General features: G+C 56.5%; 2 protein-coding genes across 2 annotated transcripts in view; one reads left to right on the plus strand and one right to left on the minus strand.

Annotated features, from left to right (window-relative positions):
- Positions 1–4,678, plus strand: part of FAM83G (family with sequence similarity 83 member G) — a 28,258-nt gene extending 23,580 nt beyond the window's left edge. Inside the window, exon 6 of the mRNA XM_003996334.6 lies at positions 3,672–4,678. Within this exon, the coding sequence (XP_003996383.1) occupies positions 3,672–4,082 (411 nt within the window). The 3' untranslated portion in view covers positions 4,083–4,678. The remainder of the gene's footprint in view (positions 1–3,671) is intronic.
- Positions 1–17,772, minus strand: part of SLC5A10 (solute carrier family 5 member 10) — a 58,256-nt gene extending 40,484 nt beyond the window's left edge. Inside the window, exons 1-9 of the mRNA XM_003996333.3 lie at positions 17,561–17,772; positions 12,580–12,651; positions 12,214–12,318; positions 11,831–11,890; positions 11,164–11,268; positions 6,330–6,435; positions 5,956–6,036; positions 4,255–4,460; positions 464–599 (exon numbers count right to left, since the gene is read on the minus strand). Of these exons, the coding sequence (XP_003996382.2) occupies positions 464–599; positions 4,255–4,460; positions 5,956–6,036; positions 6,330–6,435; positions 11,164–11,268; positions 11,831–11,890; positions 12,214–12,318; positions 12,580–12,651; positions 17,561–17,674 (985 nt within the window). The 5' untranslated portion in view covers positions 17,675–17,772. The remainder of the gene's footprint in view (positions 1–463; positions 600–4,254; positions 4,461–5,955; positions 6,037–6,329; positions 6,436–11,163; positions 11,269–11,830; positions 11,891–12,213; positions 12,319–12,579; positions 12,652–17,560) is intronic.
- Between the last annotated feature and the right edge of the window lie 3,607 nt (positions 17,773–21,379).

Raw genomic sequence — 21,379 nt, forward strand, 5'->3', positions numbered from 1 at the left:
GGTAGGTGGCAACCACCCAGGGCCACACGCGTGGCTGGTCCCAACCCACGCTGGGCACCCACAGCCTCAGTGCCCCACAAAGTCAACCTAAGCCAGCCACTGGGAGCCGAAAGGAAACGCACCTAACATACCCAGAGATCTCAGACACTGGTGTTACAGCGAGTCAACTCTGCCCTGCCATAGCGGTTGACCCCCTCCCTTGTTTGCTGACCGCACTGAGATGGTTCTTTCTAGCCCAGAGGTCACACGGCAGTAAGTGGTCCTTGTCTGGATCTTATGCCAAGCCACCTCCATGTCAATCCTTTTGATTATGGCCCTGGGGAGCACTCTCCTCCCCTCTCCCCTAGGCTAGGAAACACCTCACGTTCGTCCTTTGCCTCTCCTCCCGGTGAGCACTGCAGGTCAGGGACCCAGAACCCTGGACCCCCTGCAGCCCCGGCCCAGCCCCCGGTGTCTGTCCTACCTGGAAACAGCGCACGGCTGATCATGCCTGGCATGATGATCAGGCCCATGGGCAGCATCTTGAGGTAGCTGGCCAGGATGGAGCCCGCCTTGGCGTGGTTCAGGTCCCGGGCGGACAGCGACCGCTGCACGATGACCTGGGGGCACGAGGAGGGGGTGAGTCTCAGCCCCGCTCGGGGGTCGGGGGTGCCACTGTTCTATATCACTGGCCTGGAGCTTTAAACCCAGGGATTTGGGGAAGCTTGCGGTCAAGTAGCAGAGGGGTGCTAGAAGCTGCCTGAGCGTGGCTCCCCATGTAGCCCGAGGCAAATCCTACCTGGGCCTCAGTTTGCAGATCTGCAGCATGGGAGGAGGGACAGATAATTGGAACCGATGGCATCTGAGATCCCTCCCAGCTCTGACATTATGAGTTTCTTTCTTTCTTTCCCTGTCTTTCTTTCTTTCTTTCTTTCTTTCTTTCTTTCTTTCTTTCTTTCTTTCTTTCTTTCTTTCTTTCTTTCTTTCTTTCTTTCTTTTCCTCCTTCCTTCTTCCTTCTTTCTTTCTTTCTTTCTTTCTTTCTTTCTTTCTTTCTTTCTTTCTTTCTTTCTTTCTTTCTTTCTTTCTTTCTTTCTTTCTTTCTTTCTTTCACAGCTTTACTGAGTGGCTCAGTTGGTTAAGCGTCCAACTTTGGCTCAGGCCGTGATCTCGCGGTCCGTGAGTTCAAGCCCCGCATCAGGCTCTGTGCTGACAGCTCAGAGCCTGGAGCCTGTTTCAGATTCTGTGTCTCCCTCTCTCTGACTCTCCCCTGTTCATGCTCTGTCTCTCTCTGTCTCAAAAATAAATAAACGTTAAAAAAGTAATAATAAATAAATAAACAGCTTTACGGAAGTATAATTCACATAGAGTTCAGCCACATAAACTGTACAAAACTAATACACAGTTTTAGTGTGTTTGTTCACAGAGTTGTACAATCTACACCTTCTAAATCGAAGTATTTTTCATTTGGTGCTCTGCAGTTTAAGTCACCAGCTGCAGTTCAGAAGTAAGAATGTGTGATTTTAACCTATTTTCCAGACATGCTGGTTGAACGGAGAGCTCCCAGCATTTATTTCCCTCTGAGACGTGATAGAGCATTCGTTACAGGGTCTGGAGGGGCAACCCTGAGGTTGAAGGACAAGCTGACCTCAATCCTGCTTTGGCACCGGCTACCTCTGACTTGGGACAAGTCGTGGCCTCATTTGGGGCCTCAGTTTCCCTGTCTGGACGATGAGGGGGTTCGACGCAATTCTCTGATGTCCTGTGGGTGCAAGAGCCCAGGGCTGAGCTCCTCTGTGCTCGTGGCGGGCAGCCCTGGGAGGCAGGGGTGGGGGCAGCTGCTGTCACCCCATTCTGCAGCTGGAGACGCTGAGGCGAGCGGCAGGGCCGGGCCCTTCCCTGCAGTGTCAGCGGGCTGCTGCGTCCCCACGACCTCTCAGCCCAGGCTGGGCCGGAAGCTGTGACCCACTCCCCGTGCTGGGCCACTTAACCTCCCTGATCCCCTGTGCCTTCATCTCTAAAGTGGGCTACTAACACAGGGTTGCTGCAAGGACCGAGCGAGGCACCATGCAGGTGGCCCAGCTCACGCCTGGCCGGTCGCGAGTTCCCCAAGTTTAGGCTTCCCTTGGGGTGCAGCCTCGGGGTCAGCCACGGCTCAGTGCTGGCCCGGGGGCCTTTGGACCCTGGCGCCACTCTGGGAAAGTCCCGAACTGGCCTGGTTGTCTGTCTGTCTCGGCCGTGAGGTGAAGGCGAGAGAACCTTCCCGTGGGTGAAACCAGGTTACGGGTGCCGCGCACTCACACCGGGAAAAATGGCGCTCGCTGTTCTGATTAACGTAGCTGCTGCTGTCGCCTGAAAGGGACACTCCACGTGAGACAGCAGGAGCAGCAGGTGACAGAAGGTGCATCGCCACAGCAGGCAGGACCCCAGGAGGCCCCCTGGCCCGAGTGCCTCCCTGCGTTTCAGACAGGGACACTGAGGTCAGAGAGGGGCTCCGTAGAGCTCTCTGCCCATTGGGCCTTTCGCCTCCTGTCTTATTGGGTCAGTTTGTTTCTGAGTTCGAGTGTCAGTGACGTGTGGGGGATGAGCCAGGAGGTAGCGAAAAGTCTAAAGACCATGAAAAGCCCTGTGGCCCCAGCACACAGAGCTGCCTTCTGGTGCTGACTAGAGTGGGCATCCTGAGAGGCTGGCCTGGCCCAGTGGCTGGGTGGAGTCAGGCAAAGCCCCTGCTTGCTGGTGAGGGTCACAGCAGAGTAGCACCAGGCACGTGGGATCCGGTGCAAAGGTACCTATGTCACAGGGGTTCTGGTCCCAGTCCTGGTTGTGCCCCAGGCAGACCCAGCGGGACCCAGGGTGCAGGTGCCTATATTGAGGGGTTTTGGTCTGAGCGGGAGGACGCCAGGGAAGTGAGGCCGCAGCCGGGCCGTGAAGCCCCAATGTCAGCGGTGTTCGGCCTCGGCCTCCCTGCGTGACCCTCCTCTCCAGGCAGTAAGGCCCATTCCGCCCTGACCTCGAGGCCAGGCAGCGTGCTGGCTCACTTGGCCTTCGTGGGAAAATCTCCTGCCCTGTGTCCCACCCAGAGACGGCAGTGTCAGCCAGGCCCACGCTGAGTGGCGAGGATAGGAGAGGTGCCCGAGGTGGGTGGAGGGGCATGTCTTGCAGGGAGGGCTCTCCTCATTCATCCCATGGTGGCTGGCCGGGTCGGCCCTTGGGCCTCGCTGCCTCACTCGTGTGGTGGGGTCCTTGGGTAAGATGGGTGTCTGAGGCTTTGCTGGCACAAGACCTTTTGCTGCCTGGAAGTGCCCACGGCCTTCCCGGCATTGCCCGCCTCTGCCCAGCGGGGTAGGTGGCTGGGGGAGGTGACCTGATGCGTTCACAGCCCAGGGAGGACAAGATTCAGACTCCAGAAGAAGACCCAGCCCCTGCAGTCACCAGCACTGCACCCCCCGCAGTGGACGGGTGGAGAAGGCTGGGGCAGGAACGGTAGGAACTCGCCTTACCGTAACCGTGAAAGGCGGGACCCATCGCTGTGTGACACGAGGGGAAACTGAGGCACAAAGTAGTGAGACGAACTTGTCTAGGACCGCCCGCTGGTGAGTGGCAAGGCCAAGAGGCATAAACCCAGGTGAGCCGGCTGCCGCCTGCCCCTGGCCCTCGGGGGGTCTCCTCACTGTCTCTGCTCTTTCTCTCCTAGGGCCAACAGATCCCCCACTATAGAGTCCCTGCCTCGGGGACCAGGGATAAAGATGGCTTCCTGCGGCCCGTGAGGACCTCGGGACCCCCGCGGTACCGTGCTGCGGCTGCCGATGGCACCCAGAGCTCTACCAGGAAAGCGAGCCCAGCCGTAACAAGCACGTACCCCTGGCAGGCCAAGGCTGGCCCCGTGCCCCGCACGCTGGCAGATCCCGGGACTCCAAGGCGGGCCCGAAATGCCAGCCCCCAGGCCGATGGCAGGGTCGCTGAAGAGCATCCAAGTCCTTTTGGAATCCCCTACTCCAAACTGTCCCAGTCAAAGCACCTGAAGGCCAGGACGGGCAGCGGCCAGTGGGCCTCATCTGATTCTAAACGGAGGGCCCAGGCCCCCCGGCACCACAAGGAACCCTAGCACCCTGTCCCTGGGCCTGGAGCCGTGCAGTCCATGGCCTGTGCCCCAGCCCAGACTCACCGGGCAGGTGTTCCTGGGGCCGCGCCAGGGATCGGCAGATGGGCCGCCCAGACTCTCCAGAGCCCACCCCGGAAGGCAGGAAGGTAGGGCGGGTGGCGACAGCGACACTCACCTGGTCAGTGCACCAGTACCAGGTGGCCATGATGGTCAGACCGAAGGTCATCCCAGTCCACGGGAGGTCCCCTGTGTGGGGGTCTCGGAACATGTGCATGGCGTCTGCACGGGGCAGGTGGCAGGTCGTGTTTGCGATGGTCCTGGATGGGACGGCCTGGGCGTAGGCTGCCGCCAGCTGCTCATAGCCGCCTATCTGGTCAAAGGCTGGAGGGGTCGGGGTGGGACGGGGACGGGCTGGTGGCCGATGGCCCTGACTCCGGGCCCCCACTTCCCGATGCACCAAACTTGACTTTTTCCCATCCACCTTTCCCAGTGTCTGGAGAGGCGTGGAGGGTAGAGGGTTTTCCAGAACAGGGGAATTCAAATGACTATTTTATTTGTATTTAAAAATAATACTATTAAATGAGCATTTTGCACGTGGACACCACAGTGTCCTCTTGGCCCCCGGACGCCTGTTGGCCTCGGGCAGGGGTTCTCTGCCAAGCTTCAGACTGTCGAATCAAGGAAGCAAAAGTATTTTTTCTTGGCATTGGAGGACCTTCCCGGGGAGTCTAAAAGTGTTAAAGTCCTGACCTGGGGCTCCTAAAGGATGTGATTTTGGCAGAGCTGAGGATGGCTGGCACGTAGCACTGAGAACAGAAACAAGTCCCAGAAGGGACTAGGGCATGACCAAAGCCACATGGCCCACCGGCCGGGGCTCGAGCCAGAAGTCTTTCCTCTCGAGGCCAGAGCACATTCACTCCCTCACTGTTCCTGTCTACCTCAGAGTCAGGGCCCTGTGTGGCCAAACCCTGGCCCATCTGCGGCTTTTGCTGTGTCTGTAACCACCCCTCCCGTCCAGGCTGGGCCCGGCTGCCTGGGTCCCTCTCCTGCAGTGGGGTCTCCCCCCTGGTCTGAAAGCAAGCAGGTACACAAAGTCTGGATACAGGAAAATCCCTAGTCTCACCTGCAAGCCCCTCTCCCCTGCCTTTCCCAAGCGGGAAGCCTGCTCCCAGACTCTGGGCCCCCAGCCTCATGGCCGCCTGGAGCCCAGGCCGGGCCGGGTACTCAGAGCAAACGTACAAACACTATACACAGATCGGAAATTACCAGGCTAGAGGATCCTACAGTCTGAGTCTGGAGGAGGCTTTAAAGGCCTCTGTTCACCCTCTGTGGGATCCTCCTGGCTCTGATTGCATACTTCCCAGGACGGGGAGTTCACTACCTATTTATTGAGGGAGCCCTCTGAGCTTCCTCCGGGTTCCCTGACCAGTATCACCGAGCTGTCTAAACCCTCTTCTCTCCTCCCCTGCCATCGGCCAGCAACCCGTAGCAGCACTTCTTGGGATTGTGCACATGATTTTAAACAGTTGGAGCCCATCAATGCCCTGGCAGTGTTCGTGGAGTCCTGATTGTGTGCGCACCTGCCCTCGGCCCTACGTCGCCATCTAGTCCTGAGCCAGGGCAGGTGCCGTGGCCCTGCATTCTTGAGTCCCTTCCACACCAGACCGGAGCCGGCCCGGAGCTGGTGACAAGTGACAGCTGGGTGACAGGTGGGAAAGGAACACACAGCCTCTGTCACCCAGGGGAGGCTGACGGGCTGACCGCCTCATGGCTCGACCTTGTGAGTCCACCACCCCCTCCTCCCCGCCCGGTGCTGGCACCTGGGTCCTAACAGGGCGGACCCCCAAAAGCGGTGGCTGCGGGGGCTACCCCTCACCTTTGACGGTCAGGATGACGGCCCCCACCACCATGATGAGCGTTTGCAGGGCGTCCGTGTAGATCACAGCAGCCAAACCCCCTGTGGGTAGAAAAAAGGGAGCTGGAGAAAGCTGTGCCCCGAGGGAGGAGGGACGGCGGTTCCACGTACGTGTCGCCTGCCCTGTCACAGGTGGGTGAGCTGTGGACCGCTCAGCTGGGCCGGCGGAGCCCGATTCAAATCTCCGCCAGCCAGGCTGTGCGGGGAGGTGGCCCCCCGGCTCCCGCCCACCTCTCAGGCCCCTGCACACCTCTGCCCGGCCACGTGGACACCCGGGCTGGCGGTCAGGTCCTCTGTCCGCGGGCCCCCGCCCGACCCCCGCGAGGGCGCCGTACCTGCGATGGTGTACAGGGCCGTGATGGCGAGCATGAGGGTGGTGGAGAGGTAGAAGTTCCAGCCCAGACAGATGTGCACAAAGAGGGCCCCTGCGTACAGGTCGATCTGCGGGAGGGGAGAGGAAGTTGTGCAGAGGCCCGAGGTGACCGCAGGACTCGGCACCGCTCACTCGACGTGCGGCCTCAGTGCCCCATGGACACGGAGGGAGAGACGCCCCACGCACACACCCACCGGCGCTGCTGGGAGGGCGGGAGGGGGTCGTGGCTGTGGACGAGCGGTTGTGCAGGGGATGCTGCTGATTTAATAAAGTCCCGAGTGGCCGATGTCCACCGAGGAGCAGTGTTGTTATTGAGTCTGGCCCCTGCCTGGAGATGTAAAGGAGGAGCCCTGTGTCCTTGGTTCCCAGGGGTCCATGACAAGGAGGAGTCCAGGAGGGCTTCCTGAAGGAGGCCCGAGAAGCCTTACAGGCCTGAAGAAACAGATCTGCAGCCTAGGGCTCCAGGCCCAAATCCGTTTGGGTGTGCCCCCTGTTCTCTGCTCCCCATTAGACAGGCGGCCCTGAAAAAAGATCAGGGCCGCCTGCTCTGGGGGCAGGCCGGGGGGGGGGGGCAGGGGGGCAGTCTTGCTCACTGCCCTCCGGTGGGGTTGGAACTGAAGCCAGGACCGCGTCTCGGGCCAAGGCTGGTCCCCAGAGGCTGCACTGGATACAGCCGCTGCCATCCCAGACCCTGGGGCAGCCTAAGGGGCTGGAGTCCTAGTCCTGGGGTGAGCCTCACACCCCTAATTCTACCCCCACCCCCATACTGTACTGGGAGCCCAGGGAAGGAGGGCAGGACTGTCCTGTGAGCTCAAGGGGGCTCCACCCTGACAGGGTTCCAAATGTGCCATTCTGGGCTTGCTCAGTTGGGGGGAGATGACCTGAAATACAACCTTTGGGGCCAACAGGCTCCCGAGAAGGCTGAGCGAGGCTGCGTGCGACCAGGGGGCACGGGGTCCCTTCGAACTACTGCAGTGCCTGGCCCGACATCCAGCTGACCAGCACGGGTCAGTCGGTCTTGTGGACCCCCGGTTCCCCCAGGCTCCAAGCCCTAAGGACACAGAGCCCTGGCCGAGCCCGGGTGTCACTCCAGAGCCTGTGTTCCCTGTCCCTCTCCCTCCAGGCCCCTCCTTTACCCTCCCTTGGAGAGACCAGCCAGTGTGGACTCTGACAAGGTGCTTTGAGGAGATCGGCAGCCCGTCACTCTGGTCCCTGGCTTTGGTGGTGTGTGAGTGTGTTTGTGTGTGTGTGTGTGTGTGTGTGCATTCGTACGTGTGTCTACCTCCAGCTCAAGGAGAGAAGCCCAGGGTTGTGAATATCGGAGCAGGAAGGACTCTTCAAGCCCCCTCCCCCATCAGACCGGAGGAGACACAGAAGCCTGGGGAGGGGACGGACTTCCCCGAGGTCAGGCTCCAACAGGTATCAGAGATTGGAGTTGCCAGGTGAATGGGGAACAAGAGGTCTCTAGAAAGCACCTTCCTCCCACCTGCTCATCCTCCTGCCACCCAAGACCCCTCTCCGCACCCAGGCCGTCCTCAGAGCGGAGCTCTGATCTGTGTGGCTGGCCTTCAGGCCCCGGCCACTCATCTCTAAGCCCAGGTGACTCTGGCCACACCAGACTGGCCACCATTCCAGGCCCAGCACGTCACGGCCTCCAGGCCTCGGTTGGCCAGGTCCCTGTGCCTTGGGGCTGCCCAGTCCGCAGGCTCCGTCTTCCAGAACTATATTCTCCGACGCCCTGCTCCCCTAACCTCTACTCCTCAGGGACTCCTGTCTGGGGCGGTGGGCCGCGAGGAGCCATGAGGACCTGGACAGTGTCAGGAGCAGTACAGGCCAAAGTGTGGAGGTAGGACTCAGCCGCTGTCCTCACTCCAGGACCCTGCACGGCATCCAGCAACAGCCTGTGCCGCAGCGAATATGAGATTGCCTACAGGCTCCTGGGGAGTCCCCCCCGACCAGGAACTTTAGACGGCACCCAGCCCGACTGGACCTCCCCTTCTGCAGCCCGAGCCCAGTCTCTTGGGGGCCCAGGAGAGCTGCGGCCTCGTAGAAGCTAAGAGCCCTAAACTGTGTCCCTGATCACATGGCTCTGTGGAGGTCATGCCGCCTCCTGGGCCTTGGTGGCTCTTATCTGGAAAATGGGTAAGCAGATATGGAGACGGGCACAGGGGCAGGCCCAGCCTCCTCCATCCCTCTACAGAGCCCTGCCCTCAGCGGAGGCTGGCGGAAGGGGGGAGCGGGACCTCCAGGGGTGGCCCGTCTCCATCGAGGCCACCGCTGTCCCTTCAGGGCTCCAGAAACTTCTCACCTTTGCCACACCCCCTGGCACCTGACCCACCGGCCACTGCTGTCGATTCTGTTTCCAAAATACTCCCATGGCTACCCTCTGGCCCATCCCTTGGGAAGCCCCTCCCCGCCTCCTCCTGCACTCAGCTTGTTCAGAGGAAAATCAAGTTCTCTGCATTTCCACCGCGCATGGAATAAAATCCAGCTAGCCAGGCCCAGAGGTCCAGGCGTCGTCCAACCAGGCCCCCTCCGTCCCCGTCAGCGCTCACCCCTCCCCGAGCTCCACGGCTCCCTGCGCTCCAGCCTCGCCCCTTCCCTGAGCTGCCGCAAGCCTGGCCTTTCCCACAGAGACCACTCTCTCCAAAGGGAGCCTGCTCTCATCCTTGTAGATTTCAGCCTCGCCTCTGCTTCTTTCATCGACGTTTTTACTGTCGTGATTGTATTCGTCTGTTTACTTGTCTGTCTGGAACACTAAGCTCCCAGAAAGCAGGGAATGTGTTTATCATCCAGTGCTCAGCCGGGGCACACATTATGTATGTCAGGGGTTGGCACACCAGAGACCACAGACCAGATCCAGTCCACACACCTTGGTGTGGAGTTTTCTCCCTCCAGCAGCAAATCTGAGCAGCTCGTGTGTGTCCTGCAAAGCCAAAACTACTTACTTTCCAGCCCGCCGCAGACAAACTTAGCTGGCCCCTGGCGTGTATTTTTTTCATTCAGTCCTATGAGCTATGCCAGGCATGGAGCACTGGGGGCACATCCACGAACAGAGAGAAGAAATGAGGGAGGCAGACAATAGACATTCTAAGTGAATTATGCAGACTGTCTTCAGGCCAGAAGATAGTCCGTGTACGGAGAAGAGGGAGAGCGGGGAAGGGGCAGGCCTCACTGAGAAGGTGAAATTTGAAAGACTTGACACAGGTGAGGACGTGAGCCATGTGGATATCCAGGGGAAGAAGGTTCCAGGCAGAGAACACAAGGGCAAAGGCCCTGAGGCAGGGTCACGTCTGGTGTGTTCATGGATGTGCAAGGAAGCCAGTGTGGCTGCAATGATGTGTGTGACAGAAGAGGGACAGGTGAGGTTAGCAGGGTAGCAGGGGCCCCTTCTTGGAGGATCTTGTAGGCCATGGTTGGCCTTTGCTCCAAGTGGCCTAGGGTATTGTGCCCCGTTTCTCTATTTTCCAGAGGTTAAATGACTAGCCCAGGGCCACGCAGTGATGGGCCTCAGTGGCCCCCGACCCCATCTGAGGGTCGGGGTGGTGATCCCCGCACCCTGCCATCGAATGTTCTCTGCACACCAGCATCCCCACCCGAGGGATGACAGCAGGTGAGCCCTGCGGTCTCTGTCAGGACAGGCTGCAGCTGGGGTGGGTGCTGAACGCACAGACACCCGGGGCATTCACGGGGCTCCGCCCAGCGAGGTCAGGGCCTCGGGGGCCAGCTGGGTGCATGCACTTCAAACAGTTTCAGCCCAAAGCCATCAGCCAAGGCGTCCCCGGTCCTGCCCAAACCAAGCCGGGCAATTAGCGTTCCTCCCGCTTCCCTCTCGGCCTCATCCGGAAGCCCAGCATTGGCGTTGGAGCCCCAGCCTTGACGTCAGTGGGTTGCTTTCCATTTTATAGGAGGGTAAGTCCACTCATCTCCCTTCACAGTGTGGAGTTTGAAGTGCCAAGTCCTGGCTGCCTCGGTGCAGCAGAGCAGCGGCCGGGCCCCCTCCCCCCGGGGACTGGGAGGCTGGGAGACAGAGGCCTGGGTTCTTTGGTCTCCACCTGACTCACCATGACCTTAAGCTAGTCACCGTCACTCTCTGGGCCTCAATGGCCTCATGTGCACACAGGGGTTGCAGGATGAGATTGTCTGTAAGGACCTTCCCTCTGAACCCTCCTTCCTTCTGGAATCCCACGCAAGCCACCCCGACATTTGAGGCGCGCTTTCTGCCCTTACCCTTCCAGGGGGACCGGGTCCAGGCTCCCAAGGGAAAAGAGGCCTGGAGTGCCCACTAGGGAGGCACCCCAATACCAGGAGGCCGCCGCCAGGGGTCAGCTTCTCGAAGGAGTTGACCGGCCACGGGATGGGCTCCCAGTGGCCGCTGAACCGCCAGAGACCATGAAGGCTCTCAGCGCCCCCTAGTGGGCAGTCCTGGTTCACCTCCGCGCTGGCCCAGGGAAGCCATCCAGGCTGACCCCCAGGCTCCCACCAGTGACCTCTCATAGCGAGGACCCCGAACGCCCTCATATCTAGACCCAGGGCAAAGCAGAAGTCAGAAGGCCTGCTTTCTGCCCCCAACCATGCCAGCTGCCCAACCCGCCTTCTGGAAGCCCTCGTCAAGCTATCCCAGACTCAACTGTGTGGGCAAATCATTGTCCCTCTCTGGGCCTCAGTTTCCCCAGCTGTTGAACAAGAGACAGATGAGAGGATGTCAGGTGTGTCTGAGGGGCCCTCAGAACAGGGATGATTCCAGGCGATGCTGGCAGGATGCTGGGAGTTGGTGGGGGGGGGGCGCAGCTCACCGATATCTTGGTGAAGACAGACAGCAGCAGAGACAGGATAGACAGGTACATGCAAATCCGCTGGCCTCCGTAGCGCTTCTGAATGTATTCAGGCATGGTGACGATCTGGGGAGGCACAGGGGGGCAGGAACTAAGCACTCCCCCGAGATCACACCCAGCTGTCAGGGCCCAGAGCTTCTCAAGGGCAAGGCCAGACCCACATACTCATTACCATCCCACAACCGGGGACGGTGACCAGGGACAGAGGCACAAGTCTGAAGGCTGTGGTGACAAATCCGGATGAGCTACTGACGCGACTCGATGGGGAAGGACTGGGAGAGATCCAGGGAATGGAAACTACTGGATCCAGTGGCTGCCCAGTGGGGCTGAAGGAGTGGGCAGAGTCAGGGACAGTGTCGCCCAGGTGGAGGGAGCATCACCCCCCAGATGCGGCGAGCAGGGGCCGTGGAAACCAGCAGACACGGCTCCCAGGCTGAGGGCCTCGGGGACGTGTCTTCATAGTTGACAGGAACGTTAGTTGGCCTAAGAAGAAACCCTGGCAGCCCTGGGAGCGGTGGGCTGGCTCTACCACGTGAAGCCGGGGTTCCTGTTCATCAGCATCACCAAGCCAGGGGAGCAAGGCCCCGACGCAGGTGAGGCCACCCTGAGTCCCCGGGAGTAGACTCACCTCCGAGGAGATGTAGATGGGCACGAACACCCACGCCAGGGCCAGCAGCACATACGTGGCCTGAGGGGGACAGGGACAGAGTGAGGACGGCAGTCCCCAGCTCCCACAGACCCTGCATCCTGGCCCAGCGGACTGGAGACCTGACCCACCAGAGAACCTGAAGAGGGGAAGAATTTGCCTCTTCCTCCCTCTGTGGCCAAGGCTAAGCTCCCTATCCAGCACTCTGGCATTCTGAAGGCCATCCGTCCCCGGGAACAACCCCCGTCTAGACACTGGCTGCCCTGAGTGGCCAAGGGCAGACCCCACTGGAGCCCTATCGAGGTCTCTGCGCCTTCCAAGGTCTCTGCACCCTCCCGCAGCTGCGTCCACCCCTGCCTGCTTACATTCCACTCGAAGCCCGCCACGGCCAGGCCCCCGGCCGCACCCGAGCCCGCCAGTCCAATAAAGAGGCCCGAGCCCTCGCTGCTGGCAAAGAGAGAGGCTCCAATCTGGAGGACAGAGGGGAAAAAGAATCAGCAGAGGCAGCCGCCCCCACCAGACGCCAAAGCCAATTCCCGGCACCCCATCCCGACGCTCCCAGCTTGGGGGCCCCTTGCCAGCCTCAACCTGCCCCATCGCTGGGCCCCCCCCACCCCCACCCCGGGCGGTGACCTTGGGTGAGGAAGACACACAAAGTGACCGCAGGGATGAGCCCCTAGGCAGCACCTGCATCCGGGATCGGATGCGGGGCAGGGGGAGAGAACACTCACCGGCCACCAGGTCATGTCCCGGCCCGCCAGGAAGTAGCCTCTCACCGTGTTCCTGCTGGCCCGGCATGAAGACTGCAAGAACAGAGGCAGAAAAGAGCTCAGCGGGTGTTCGAACCAAACTCGTGCCTGAATGTTCACAGCAGCCAAGAGGCGGAAACAACCCCAGACGCTCGACGACTGATTAACACAACGTGGTCCATCCGTACGACGGAATATTACCCAACCCTCGGAAGGCATGAAGTTCTGACACCTGCTACAGCACGATGGCCCTCGAGAACGTTCTGCTAAGTAAAAGGAGTCAGACGCAAAAGGCCACATATTGTATGATTCCGTCTATATGAAATGTCCAGGACCGGTGGATCCACGGAGGCAGGAAGTAGATTAGTGGTTTCCAGGGGCCGAGGAGAGAGGGCAAGGGGCAATGATTGCTAATAGGTATGGGGTTTCCTTTCGGGGTGATGAAAACGTTTCGGAAGGAGATACAGGTAATGGTTGTAAAACCGAATGGATGTACTAGATACCTCTGAGTTATACAGTTTAAAATGGTTTCAATGGTGAGTTTCATGTGATGTGAAATTACATCAATAAAACAGAAAGGACAGAGGGAACCAGAATCTTATCCACAGCCTTCCACCCCAGCTCCTGGGCCCCGTGGTCCCGTTCCTTCCCTTCACTCACTTCCAGCCTGCTCTGGACCATGGCCCAAGCCCCCCGTGGCTCCCCGCTGGCCCCCCACTGGGGGAGGGATGGACACACCAGGGAGCTGGGGGCCATGAGCACGGCTGACTGTCGCCGCCGTTGACTAGGACGCCCTGTGCTGGGCCAAGACGGGATCCTCCACACTTCTTATCCCAGACCCGCCAAACTGCCTCAGGGCAGTTACTGTAACCTTACAGGTCAAAGTCTAAGTTTTGATCATTCCACAGTGCGTAACTAAACTGAGATTTTTTTTTTTTAAGATTTTTATTTTTAAGTAATCTCTACACCCAATGTGGGGTTCGAACTTACAAACCCAAGATCAAGCGTTGCATGCTCTACTGACTGAAACAGCCAGGTGCCCTGAAGCTGAGATTTTTGCCTCTTGATGAGGACTTTGAGCGAAGGATTTTGAGAGCCTTTTGGCCTTGATTTCTAACTTCTAGTATTCTAATCTCTGATACATTTCGAAGAATTATCACTCAAGTATTCTTGCATACCTTTTGTGTTGGTGGGAGTGTAGAGTTTTGTGCTCCATAATATAATTAAAAATCTGAAATCAGAATGCCTGGGAGCAAATCCTGGCTGCTCTGCTTCCTGTGTATGACCTTGGGCAAATTACTTCACCTCGGTGCCTCAGTTTCCTCATCTGTCATGCGGGCCTTCCCTTGCAGGGCTTCTGTGAGGTTTAACGAGTTAATACATGTGACACTCTAACAACAGTGCCTGGTACCTAGTAAGTAAGCCCAATAAAGGTCAGCGATTATATGGGTTTTTCAAGCCCTCAGTGCTATCTGGACAGGAGAAAGTGAATAGATGTGAACTTGAGGACAGAAGAAATTTGAAAAGAGGGACCCTGGAGGTATACTTAGGTATATATTTTGCATTCCTTTCTCCCAACATATATATCCTAACAGAAGACTGGATCACAAAGTATCGATCAATATACAGGCCTCTTTCTACCTGACTTTAATTGCCTCCCCCCTCCTCCCACCAGATTCAAGATGATTCATCTGAATTGTCTGCATCTGACATTCAAAGCTTTGGATACCGCTCCTGCTTGCCTCTCTCCCACCCCATCTTCCATCACTTTCTGTGAGCTGTGACCCAGCCATATTGAATACAGTAGTATCTGAAGACTCTCACGGTCTTGGCCAGGATGGCCACATCCAGCTTTGTGGGCTGTGCACTGTGCAACTTCCACAGCAGCTCTGTTCTTAGCCCGGGATTTTTCCAAACATGTCCTTTCATCTTTCAGGGATGTGGTAGGCGTGGCCAATTGCCTCCTTCTTGCCCCTTCCCTTCCTAAAGGGGTCTCATTTTTCCTAGCAATTGGCCTGAGTGGCCCCGGCCCAGTCTCCAATTCCAGGAGTCCTGAGTCATCTAAGCCATGGAGACTATCACATTCCTTAGCTGCCACACCTGGTTCAGGACAGTTGTGGACTTAAGCTGGGATTGCTCCTGGCCTCCTGGGAGGCAGAGGAAGAAGCCGGGACTCTGAGGGTGCTGGCAGCCATGTTCACCTAGTTAATATTCACCGAGTGCCCCTCTGTGGCAGAGTTGGTCCCAAGTGCTTTACCTTTATGAGGTGTTTAGTCTTTTTTTTATATATATAATTTTATTTTTAAAAAGTTCTTTGGGGCGCCTGGGTGGCTCAGTCGGTTAAACGTCCGACTTCAGCTCAGGTCACGATCTCGCGGTCCGTGAGTTCGAGCCCCGCGTCGGGCTCTGGGCTGATGGCTCAGAGCCTGGAGCCTGCTTCCGATTCTGTGTCTCCCTCTCTCTCTGCCCCTCCCCCGTTCGTGCTCTTTCTCTCTCTGTCTCAAAAATAAATAAACATTAAAAAAAATTTTTTTTTAATTAAAACAAAATTTTTTAAGTTTTTAATTTAATTAATTTATTTTTTAACATTTATTCATTTTTGAGAGACAGATCGTGAGCAAGGGAGGGGCAGAGAGAGAGCGAGACACAGAAGCCAAAGCAGGCTCCAGGCTCCGAGCTGTCAGCACAGAGCCCGATGTGGGGCTCAAACCCACGAACTGTGAGATCAGGACCTGAGCCAAAGTCAGACGCTTAACTGACTGAGCCACCCAAGTGCCCCTAAAAAAGGTTTTTAATGTTTATTTTTCAGAGAGAGAGAGAACAGGGAAGTGGCAGAGAGAGGGGGAGACACAGATGCAGAATCCGAAGCAGGCTCCAGGCTCTGAGCTGTCAGCACAGAGCCTGACACGGGGCTCGAACCCACGAACCATGAGATCATGACCTGAGCCAAAAATCAAGAGACAAACGCTTAACCGACTGAGCCACCCAGGTGCCCCGAGGTGTTGAGTCTTTGCAGCAGCCCCATGAAGTACGTACTGTGACCATCTTCGTATTACCAATGAGAAAGTCAAGGCTTTCACAGATGAAAGTGGCTAGTAAGTGATGGAGTCAGGATTTGAACCCAGGCTAACCAGACAGGCTGGGCATCTCACCTCTGTGAGGGAAACTGGACTCAGGACAATGTCACACGTGCATGGGAGGCTGAGAAAATCAAAGTGAAGTGCAGCGACAGCCTTGATGATACTCTGGAAACCCCTGGATCCTACCGTACCTGAAGCCTTCACTATTGCTGGACTTTTCAGAATGGATGTCATTATATTTCCTTCATTGTTCAAGCTCATTTGATACAGGTTTTTGGTCCCTTACTCACAGATACCCTAAGAGATGCAAAAGCTCAGCCCAAGGTCGCTTGTAACGCCTCCTTAAAGGCCCTCCCCTGGGTTCTCCTAACCCCACTGTCAGCACCTTTGCAGGTGCACCTGCCCAGCCCAATCCAGCTAGTTCCATCTGCTTTTGGGTGATGAACGCCTACATCTGACCCCTGTGGCATCCGCCTCCAGGGTGTACTCCTTGAGTGGCTCTGTTCTTTTCTGCCTGTGCTCACAGCCCTGTGGCCTTGGAGGGGCCGGTTGGAACTCCCACAGCCCCGCTGCACACAGCACCAGCCTGCAGGGGAAGGCTGAGCTGGGAGGGGGCGAGTCCTGGGCGGCAAGGCTGATGGGCCGTGTCACCGGGTGGCAAAGGACCTGGCCTCAGATACCGAAAACATTTTCTTATGTGTGCACTTCCAAATAAATCCTCCCACCCACACTGACTGGGGAGGCCTTCTCTCCTTCCTCTTCCCTCTCTCTCCCCTCCTCTTCTCTCTTTAGGTCTTGCTGACCTCTTGCCCTCTGGCTTAAATCAGCAGCCAGGGAAGACAAGATAGAGATACTCATTCTCCCCCAGTAGATAAAGACCATGTGTCAGCACTCAGGGCTGCTGGCCCCGGGCACTCCTGGGGACAAGGAGGACGAGCCTGACTTCTGCAAACCCACAGCTGGTTTCTGTGTTCACGTCCTCACCAGAAAGGCCTTCAAGGTCAGCATTATGAGCACACAGGAGGGACCCCTCCCCTATGTACCGGGACCTGGGGTTCACTGGGGAAGTCCCAGACCCCAGAGCGCTGGGGTTCATCTGTAAATGGGGCTGGCCTTTGCCCTGGGGCTGTGGGGACCAGGTGCCGAGCACAGCGCCTGCCTAGCAGGACCCTCACTGCCACTGGAGTCTGTGATGGCCTGAATCACTTCTCTTTCCTATAGAAAGTGAGAGAAACTCGCTTAGGAACTAGGCTAGGCTGGTGGACAGGGAGCTTCTTTTTTTTTTAAGGTTTTATTTTTATTTTTGAGAGACAGTGCAAGCAGGGGAGGATGAGAGTGGGGGGGCGGGGGGAGACAGAGGATCCAAAGGAGGCTCTGTGATGACAGCAGCGAGCCGGAGGCAGGGCTCGAACTCAGTAAGTGGGAGATCACGACCTGAGCTGAAATGGGACGCTCAAATCACGGAGCCGCCTGGGCGCCCCGGACACAGAGCTTTTAAAAGTAAAGATCCCCAGGCTCCGTGTGCCTCTCCCCTCCTCTGAACAGACCATGAGCCCATCTGACATGGGGGAGACAGAGGCCAAGAAGGCGATGAGCCGTGCCGGGCCCCCAGCTTGTCCGCACAGACGCTCAGTGAACTTCCCGCGAAGCCTGCCTGTTACAGAGAGGCCCTCCTCCTCCTCACTTTGTAGACTGAGAAGCCACTGCCCAAAGAGAAGGGGGCTTGGTCAAGGTCCCAGATGAATCTACCCCAGGGCTGGAAGGAGGGCCCCGGGGGACACCCGGCCTCCAGGGGACACGATACAGATGCCTCAGGGACCTGCCAGCCCAGTTCCCACCCCCCGGTGCCCACCCTGGCTGGCCGCCCACCGCAGGCCTCTCACCCATATGCCCACAGCCAGGTTCAGGGCGAAATACACGGTGATGACGATGAGGTCGGTCACGCTCAGCTGCGGGCTGGGAGCACGGGGGTCGCCGGTGGAGTTGTCCGCCTCCATCCCGAGGCAGGCGCCAGCCCTGAGCAAAAGGAGCTAACTGAGGGCCGAACCGGGTCAGAAAGGGCTTCCCGGCAGGCAATAAATTGATCATTAAACCGAGCACGATGGTGGCATCTCCAGCCCACAATGTGGCCGCGTGCTTGAGAGCGGCTTCAAAGTGCGGCTCAGTGTCCTCCACCGCCCCCCCCCCCAGTGGGGAGCAAGTCCCGACCGTGAGAATGGGGGAGAGCTCGAAGGGGGCTGGAGGAGGGGAGACCCCTGCACTCAGAGGGGGTTTGGGAAAAATAAAGGGGAGGCCTGGCTGGCTCAGTCAGTAGAGCGTGCAACTCTTAATCTCAGGGTTGTGAGTTCAATCCCCACGCTGGGCGTGAAGTCTTGTGACTTGACCTGTATTTAATTTGTATAGGAAGCATGGCAGGTGGCGGACAGATGCCTCACCTCCGGGGACATCAGGCAACCATGCCCTGTGGCCATCAGGCCACGAGTAGCCTGAGAGGGTCTTGGAATGGCGACCCCCTGTGTCACGTGGTCCACTTCTAGCCACGACAGACAGTCCCAGCCCCAGAACGTCCCGGTACTGAACAATAAAGTCCTGTTGCCAAATTCTGTGCTTTCTTTATCTAGACTTAGTTGAAACAATCCCAAGCCCCTCATTTGACCATCTGTTCGGGTCCCCGTGGTCCCCTCGGGACATCCACGGAAGGTCACGATATCTAGCAAGTGCCTGCCAGGAGCTGAGGACAATGCTTAGCTTAGGTGATACCATATCACAGTCAAGGAATGGAGGCCAGGAGGCTGAGCCATCTGTCATCATCTAGCCCCGTAAGGGACCGAGCTGGGATTCAGCTCCAGATCTGACCCCAGAGGCTCCCCATTGGTGGCAGTGAGGGCTCTGACTCCATCTAGGGTCCTAGATGCTTGCTCACTAATTAAGTCATCATGCACAGCCTGGTGGATGTCTCCGACATGGCCTGTGGCTTTGCAAAACATTTGAAGTTTAACCAGGACGCGCAGCTCTTCCAGAAGTGTTAATGAGTGAGCAGCCGCCCCCGGGAACACACTGACCCGCAAAACCCAGCTCTGCCTGTTACTCGGTAACTGGAGGTAGACTGTTTAAAGATTACATGCAAAACTAGACAGAGGAGAACAATTAAGTCACTGTTTATAGTAAATTCGGGCGGGCTTAGACTGCCCCCTCCCCAACTACCCTCACCTTCAGCCAACTAGCCTCTCGGATGGTGTTGACTTTCCAAGCCATTGCTGAGAAGCATATCATGAATCAAAAGATCACTTTATACGAGTCAGAAGGACCCAACTGGGTACTGTCCCGATTTTGTAAGCCAGCCACCTAAAGATAAAGTGGTTGAAAAATAGTATTTGGTCCCCTCTCCTCAGCCTGGGTCTCAGAAGGAAACAAACCACCGAGGGATAAAACCCCCTGCCCTCTGATGAAAGTTCTGGGGAAAAGAGGTCATGAGGAGCACACGGGTGGGACGGGGAGAGGGTGGCAGTGAAGGAGGTGAGAAATTCCACACGTAAGCCCAATCACATTCCATATTCCAACCCCATCCTACCCAACACGACCACATGCAGATCAAACTCTTCTGGCCCAGCTCACCCAGGACAGAATACGGGGCCAGCCTAGCCAAGGAGCCGTCCGTATCACACCCTGTAAGCCGCATCTATCCCAAGAGGAAGCCCTGAGCTCATGTTTTCCACTACGACCAACTCCATATCTCTGGATACCAACTGGGTGTCCTATAATTTGATTCAACTGTCACTACCTACCTGAGTTACTGCAGACCCCACGGGTTGAGCCCTCAGTCTGCCAGAACTGTGCCCCACCTCAGATGCCAGGCGCAAATCTTAGGCCTCCCAAACTTCTGGCTGACCATCTATAAATGTTGGAAGGTCCCATGATCCCTTTCAAAGATGTCATAATTTGCTAGATGGCTCACAGAACTCAGGGAAACATTTACAATTACCAGTTGATGATAAAGCTTATTATAAAGGATACAGATGAACAGCCAGTTGAAGAGGTACATAGAAGTGAGGTCCAGGGGCGCCTGGGTGGCTCAGTCGGTTAAAGGTCCGACTTCAGCTCAGGTCATGATCTCGCGGTCCGTGAGTTCGAGCCCTGTGTCGGGCTCTGTGCTAACAGCTCAGAGCCTGGAGCCTGTTTCAGATTCTGTGTCTCCCTCTTTCTCTGCCCCTCCCCTGTTCATGCTCTGTCTCCCTCTGTCTCAAAAATAAATAAACGTTACAAAAAGATTTAAAAAAAAAGAAGTGAGGTCCAGAACAGAGCAAGTCCATGGGTGTGTTCACCAACCTGTAACTTCCTGAACCCTATTTGTTCTGTAGGGGGTTTTACGTAGGTTTCTTCACCTAGCACGATGGATTCCATCACTGGCCACGGATGATTAACTCAAGGCTAAAAGTTCCAACCCTCGCATCATGCCTTGGTCTCGTCATCAGTTCCCATCTTGAAGCTCTCCAAGGGCCACTGAATTGTACACCTTAAAATGTTGAAAATGTTGTGGGGCACCTGGGTGTCTCCGTCGGTTAACTGTCCAACTCTTTCGGCTCAGGTCATGATCTCGCGGTTCAGGAGTTCAAGCCCCACATCAGGCTCTGTGCTGACAGCTCAGAGCCTGGAGCCTGCTTCCAATTCTGTGACTCCCTCTCTCTCTGACCCTCCCCTGCTCGTGCTCTGTTTCTGTCTCTCAAAACATGAATAAATGTTTTTTAAAAATGTTTAATGTTGAAAATGTTGAATTTTATGTTATGGGCATTGGTACCTTGATAATAAAAAATAGACTTATGGGATTTAGAAGGCTTCAGAGGTCTTGATATTATGTACAGATGTACTAAACCAAGGTAAAATCCTGTAACCATTAAGAAGTTTCTCTTCAGGGATGCCTGGATGGCTCAGTCAGTTAAGCTGCTGACTCTTGACCTCGGCTCAGGTCATGATCTTGTGTTTCGTGAGTTTGAGCCATGCATTGGGTTCTATGCTGACAGTGTGGAGCCTCCTTGGAATTCTCTGTCTCCCTCTCTCTCTCTGCTCCTCCCCTGCTCGTGCTCTCTCCCTCCCACCCACCCCCCAAAAAAACCTTAAAAAAAAAAAAAGAAGTTTCTCTTCAAATATGGGTTGCCTGGGTGGCTCGGTTGGCTGAGTGGCCAACTTCAACTCCGATCATGATCTCGCACTTCCTGAGTTCAAGCCCAGCTTCAGGCTCGCTGCTGTCATCACAGAGCCCACTTCAGATCCTCTGTCCTCCTCTCTCTCTGGCCCTCCCCTGCTTGCACTTTCTCTCTCTCAAAAATAAAGAAGTTTCACCTCAAATAGGAACACAATTATACTTGGGACCTTAATGCCTGACTCCCAACAATGGATAGATCGTCCAGAGAATCAATAAGGAAACAGCAGATTTGAGCAACGTTATAGACCAGATGGACCTACTATACACAGAACATTATACTCAACAACAATAGAATACAGATTCTTTTCGAGTGCACATGGAACATTTTCTAGGGTAGACCATATGCTAGGCCAGACATATGTTAGACAAAACAAATCTTAGCAATTTCAAGAAAACTGAATTCATACCAACTATCTTCTCTGACCACAAGGGCATGAAACTAGAAATCAATAAGGAGAATACTGAAAAATTCATGAATACGTAGAAATTAAACAACACTCTC

The sequence above is a fragment of the Felis catus genome, chromosome E1 (genome assembly GCF_018350175.1).
Source record: "Felis catus isolate Fca126 chromosome E1, F.catus_Fca126_mat1.0, whole genome shotgun sequence".
Classification (NCBI taxonomy): domain Eukaryota; kingdom Metazoa; phylum Chordata; class Mammalia; order Carnivora; family Felidae; genus Felis; species Felis catus.